The sequence below is a fragment of the Piliocolobus tephrosceles genome, chromosome 21 (assembly GCF_002776525.5).
Source record: "Piliocolobus tephrosceles isolate RC106 chromosome 21, ASM277652v3, whole genome shotgun sequence".
Lineage (NCBI taxonomy): Eukaryota > Metazoa > Chordata > Mammalia > Primates > Cercopithecidae > Piliocolobus > Piliocolobus tephrosceles.
Genome location: NC_045454.1, coordinates 16486744 through 16492395, shown reverse-complemented (window position 1 = coordinate 16492395; position 5652 = coordinate 16486744). Strand labels below are relative to the sequence as shown.

Here is a 5652-nt window from a genome sequence, read left to right as displayed (position 1 = left end):
TTTTTTTTTTTTTTTTTGAGACGGAGTCTCGCTCTGTCAGATCACTTGAGCCCAGGAAGTCGAGGCTGCAGTGAGCCAAGATCATGCCACTGCGCTCCAACCTGCACAACAGTGAGACCCTGTCTCAAAAAAAAAGGAAAAAAAAAGAAAAAATAGGCCGGGCGCGGTGGCTCACGCCTGTAATCCCAGCACTTTGGGAGGCCGAGGCGGGCGGATCACGAGGTCAGGAGATCGAGACCATCCTGGCTAACACAGTGAAACCCCGTCTCTACTAAAAATATAAAAAAATTAGCTGGGCGTGGTGGCGGGCGCCTGTAGTCCCAGCTACTCAGGAGGCTGAGGCAGGAGAATGGCGTGAACCCGGGAGGCAGAGCTTGCAGTGAGCCGAGATTGTGCCACTGCACTCCAGCATGGGTGACAGAGCGAGACTCCGTCTCAAAAAAAAAAAAGAAGAAAAATAAATACATAAATAAATAAGGAGATTCAGGAAGCAGAGAGAACAGAAAGTGGGGATTGACGGGCGATGGGACAAGGGGGTGTCCAGGATGAGACCCAGAGCTCTGGCCTGGAGGACAGTGGAGCCATCCCTGAGGTGGGGACAGGAAAGAGGAGCAGGTTGATGGGTAGTGACTGTTTTGACAGAGGTGAGCAAGGGGTTCTATGAGTTGGACAAGGGGAGCAGTGACTCAGGCCAGTGGATCTGGACCTTCAGGAAGAGTTCTGGGCTACAACTCCCTGCCCCAGCACAGGCCCTGACTCAGAAGTCACTTGCTGGGTGAATGAGGACCTCTGAGCTGAGGATCCCTTGCTTCTCACCCACCCACCAGGAAACTGCTTTCTTGTTTCTGCAGCTTCAGTATCTCCCACCCCTCCAGCATTCAAACATGTCCATCATCTCTAAACACACGCGCCTTGTATCAGGCTCCCTTGTGGTGCCCACTGGCTCAATCCCTTACCTTCCACTCCCTCTTCAACCCACTATGGCTGGCTGCCCGACTGCTATGACCCTGCAGTGGCTCTGGACAAGGTCACTGAGGTCACCTGCTTATTGCTGAGACCTGAGGATAACATTTTAATCCTCATCTGACCTGGTCCACTCCCTGAAACTCCCTTCGCCCTACATCCTCCTTCCTGGGCAGCTTCCTCTCTCTCTGGCTGCTCCTTAGAACCCTCCAGCCTTGCCTTCCACTGCACACCCTTGCCCACCCCTTTACTGGGGGCGTGATCCTCAGGGCTCTCTCTGTCCTGGCCCTCTTGTTGCTTGTCCTACTTGCCCAGGCTTCCTGGAAAGGTTCCAGTCCCTTGGCTCCACCTAGATTGCATTGTGGGTTTTTTTTTTTTTTTTTTCTTTTGAGACAGAGTCTTATTCTGTTGCCCAGGCTGGAGTGCAGTGGCATAGTCTCGGCCCACTGCAACCTCTGCCTCCCAGGTTCAAGCGATTCTCTTGCCTTGGCCTCCCAATTTGTTGGGATTATAGGCATGTACCACCACACCCGGCTAATTTTTGTATTTTTAGTAGAGACAGCGTTTCGCCATGTTGGCCGGGCTGGTCTTGAACTCCTGACCTCAGGTGATCCACCCACCATGGCCTCCCAAAGTGCTGGGATTACAGGCATGAGCCACCGCACCCAGCCCCAGGCTGCACTTCTGACCCTTGTTGCCTCCTGGATTGTCTTCCTGAGACCTTCCAGCTCATCATGTCCAGAATGGCCCTCAGCAGGTCTCACCTGTCACACACACACCTGAGCCTCCTCCTATTGAAGAGACAGCTTCACTGTCCACCTGCTCCCATGGCTAGCCTGGGTGTCATCTCTGTCCCCTTGCTCTCCTGTAACCTCATCAGTAAGTGCTGTTCTTCCCAGCTTTTATGGCTCTGGGATGCTCCACCTCCACTCTCTATCCTCACGGCTCCTGCCCCAGCTCAGGCCTCCTTCTTGGCCTGCAGGACTCCAGTTTTGCCTTTCTCTGTCCATCCCCCAATGTCCCAGCAGAATCTTTCAGTGCCCTGAGCTGACCCTGGCCCTTTCCTGCTCAAAGCGCTCCGGTGGCTCCCCACTGCCTTCCAGTTTAGTCCAAATTATGAAGAGTCCAGGCTCTTCAGGCCCTGCTCCTGCTGACCACTCCAGGCCCTTCACGCCCCTCCCCACTTTGCACCTAACCTTCTGGTCAGGTGTAAGCTTTTTCTAGCCAGGTGGCAGCTTTGATCACTGCCAGCTGGCTCTCACAACCTGGAATGTTTTTTCTTCCTAGCAGACTTTTGTTCATCCTTTAGTGTCAAGCTCAGATCACCACCTCTGTGAAGCCCTCCCTGACTACCACAGGTGGAACCCCAGGGACTGTGACAGCCTGTGTCTTTTCTTCCCTCATCTCTGAATCCAGGATCAAAAGCCCTTTGAAGGCACGTCCTGGGTATAAATCATCTCAACTCCAAACTCAGGGCTTACAAGGGGCCAGAGAGTTGGTCCAAGAGCTGATTGTCACAGCTGGACAGAGCTTGCATTTCCAGTTTTTGTTTTTTTGGAAAAAGGGTCTCACTCTTACCCAAGTTGGAGTGCAGTGGTGCGATCATAGCTCACTGCAACCTCGAACTCCTGGGCTTAAGTGATCCTCCTGCCTCACCCTCCTGAGGAGCTAGGACTGCAGGGGTGTGCCACCACGCCCGGCTCATTTTTAAATGTTTTTGTAGAGACTGGTCTATGTTGCCCAGGCTGGTCTCAAACTCCTGGACTCAAGCCATCCTCCTGTCTTGCCTCTCAAAGTGCTGGGATTACAGGCGTGAACCTCTGTGGCTGGCTGCATTTACAGTATTTTGAGCGCCAGTTTGTTTCTGGTTTCCTGCTAACTTTGCTCCAGTTCTGTAGCGTGTTTGGGTCACTGGAGCCTTTGAGACCCAAGACATTATTTTTAACTTTTATTTCCCCCGATGTATGCTGAGCCTGGTCTCCCTGGGACCACCAGAGTAACCGAAGGTCTTCAAGGGGAGGAGCTGAGGACCCAGCATCTCCTGGCAGTGTACCTGGATGAAGTCCGAGGGGAGGTGGGTCTGGGTTACCAGGGAGTCCACTCCCTTCTGGTACCAATAATCCAGGCCCCCACACTCCTCATTCCAGGTTTCTTGGTTCCCAGCCGCTTGAGTCCGATGCTGCCTCCTGGTGGGCAAATACTCCACCGTATTTGAGAGAGGCCAAACTAATTAAATAATTTTATTTACAGCAAACAGACAAACCGACCTGCAAGGGAGGGCCAGTCCCCGTCCCTGCGGCGGTCACAGCAGCAGCAGAAGGTAGCGATGGTGTGCAGGTCCAGCCGTCTCGGTGACCGGTGTGTGTGCGCGTCTCCCTCCCCGTGGCGGGGGTCTCAGCTTTCGGGCCCCAGCCCCGCCCCCTTGCCACCCCCGACTTAAGTAAGGCACAGCCCGCGCCCCCTCCCGCCCGGCCCGGAGCGCATTCATGACGGAGGCCGGCGCATATGGGAACAGCAGGCTTTTAGTGTCGCCCCCCGCAGCCCCCTTCTCCCCGCAGAGCCCGGATCCGGCAGGCGGCTCAGACCAGAGGTGGGGCGGGCGCGGGCGCGGCGGGCGGAGTGAGTACGAGGCGGATGCGCTCCACGCACAGCTCCGCTGCCTGGCGCGTCTCGCGGCACAGCGCCGCCAGGGTCAGGAAGCCGTGTGGCAGGTCTTCCACCACGCGCAGCGTCACCGGCTGGCCCAGGTTGCGCAGTCGCCGTGCGAACATGACCGAGTCGTCCAGCATGGGGTCCAGCGCACACGCCTACGGGACAGCAGGACGGACGTGGAGGGTGGGGGACCGACAGACCGGGGTCAGGTAGCGCAAGGAGGGGTTTGATGAACAAAGGGAGCAGGAAATATGGATACAGACAGGGGTGGACGGAGGCAGGAGACATGGTGGGTGAGGAGTTGGGGAGAGAATGAGGGAAGGCGGGGAGTGGTGGGAAGGGAGAATGACTTGAACTGCGCTCCCTGGCCTCTGTCCAGCCTCTCCCTCCCCATCCCGCCAAACCCACCTTTTTCCCCTCTTGATTCTCCAAGCCCAAGGGGCTGCCCCACTGATCCTGTCTCTTGGTACTCAAAATTGCAAAATAAAACGGAGACCGCCCTGACTCCTGTCCTCCTCCCGTTTGTTTGGGGCATTGTTCTCTCCTGGGCACACGCCTGTCCCTTTCTCCCCACTCCGGAGCTCTCTTTCCCAGGTGCACCTGTGCGCGGTCCCGCTCCTCCCTGGGTGCCCTGCTCCTCTCTAAATGCACCTGTGCCGGCCCCCTCTGGCGCTCACCACGATGTGCACAGGTGGCAGGCTCTTGAGCATGCTGTCGGGTGCCAACAGCGGTGACATGAAGGGGTTCTTGACTATAGGTGAGGAGTAGAGGGGCATCTGTGTGGCACCCTGGCTGGAACGTCGCGGGTGGAAACCCTCGGGGAAGGTGGCATTGACGCCCAGGCCTCTGTCCATGGGGCTCAGCTTATTTTTGGCCTCAGCCTCTTCCTCTGCATCCTCAGGCGGTAATAAGAAGTTGACATCGGAGGGTGTGGAGGGGCCAAGTGTCTCAGCTGACAGCGACATCTCGGGGGTGTCCGACAACGTCTGGGAGTTTCCCCTCTGGCTCAAGTCCCTCAGGGTCAGGTTCTTGAGGGAATCCGTGCCCAGTGGGCCCTGGGGCTGGGCCAGCGCTGCTTCAGACACACTGCGGCGCATCGGCTCTGAGAGAGGGGGAGCAGATAGGCCTGGCTCTGTTAGTTTGGGTGTGTGTGGCTGGCAGGGAATGCAATGGGAAGGGCAGTCACCTGTGGAGGGCTGTGAAAGGCTGTTTCCCCAGACTCTCGCCTAGGGGATGGGTGGAGTTCCAGATGCCCCAGGTGGTCACGGCAAGGGGGGGGGTCTTGGCAGTGGGGCTATGTGTCCTAGTGAAGGATGTGTGTGTGCGTGTGTGACTGGGAAGGTTAGGTTAGGCAGTTTACCTATTTTTTCTATTTTTAGGAACCTATTTTTTCTTCTAGATCAAGGAAATGAAAATAGTCCTTGGTTCATAGTTGGCAGGACTCAGTGGTTTAAGATGTGGGATTAGGTACTGCTACCCACTGGGAATCACAGTATATCAGTTTTTTTTTTTTTTTGGGGACAAAGTTTTGCTCTGTCACCCAGGCTGGAGGGCAGTGGCTAGAACATGGCTCACTGCATCCTCCACCTCCCAGGTTCAAGTGATTCTCGTGCCTCAGCTTCCCGAGTAGCTGGGACCATAGACATGTACCACCATGCCCAGCTAATTTTTTTTTTTTTTTTTTTTAGCAGAGACGGGGTTTTGCCATGTTGGCCAGGCCTCCCAAAGTGCTGGGATTACACTTACCACAGGGCGTAAATGGATCAAAGTGATTTGAATAGTGAGCAGGCCCAGTGGCTTGAAGGGAGGCTCTGTTCACAGGGAGCTAACAAGTCTCCAGGGTGTATCAGATTCCTAGGGGTCTGGCACCTGTAGCCAACATGGATCTGCTTCCCCAAATTTCCTTTGTGTTCTTCAGTTTTATCCCTTCACAGGACTAGGCAAGCAAGTGCCCAAATGATGCTAAAGATACACTTCCAGCCCACCTGGTGTGCCCAGCTTAGCCTCAGATCTGTTCATTTTATCAGACCCACACTG

At 55.4% G+C, this 5652-nt stretch overlaps 1 protein-coding gene and 1 long non-coding RNA gene across 2 annotated transcripts in view; one reads left to right on the top strand and one right to left on the bottom strand.

Moving 5' to 3' along the window:
• The window catches only part of LOC116418577, a 5805-nt gene extending 1686 nt beyond the window's left edge, over window positions 1-4119 (top strand). The window contains exon 2 of the long non-coding RNA XR_004228669.1: window positions 3214-4119. This is a non-coding gene — a long non-coding RNA (uncharacterized LOC116418577). The remainder of the gene's footprint in view (window positions 1-3213) is intronic.
• On the bottom strand, window positions 3191-5170 carry LOC113222360 (hormone-sensitive lipase-like). Its single transcript, XM_026451910.2, has 2 exons — window positions 4293-5170; window positions 3191-3770 (listed from the first exon to the last, which is right to left on the bottom strand). Exons 1-2 carry the CDS (start codon window positions 4710-4712, stop codon window positions 3543-3545), a joined length of 648 nt encoding a protein of 215 aa, XP_026307695.1. The 5' UTR covers window positions 4713-5170; the 3' UTR covers window positions 3191-3542.
• Window positions 5171-5652: the final 482 nt, after the last annotated feature.

What these genes read in the sequence shown, in the direction of transcription:
- LOC113222360 (XM_026451910.2), bottom strand. Translation starts at nt 4,712, where the DNA reads ATGCGCCGCAGTGTGTCTGAAGCAGCGCTGGCCCAGCCCCAGGGCCCA. An exon ending in TGCCACCTGTGCACATCGTG is followed by an intron (nt 3,771 to 4,292) that starts GTGAGCGCCAGA and finishes GCTGTCCCGTAG; the next exon opens with GCGTGTGCGCTGGACCCCAT.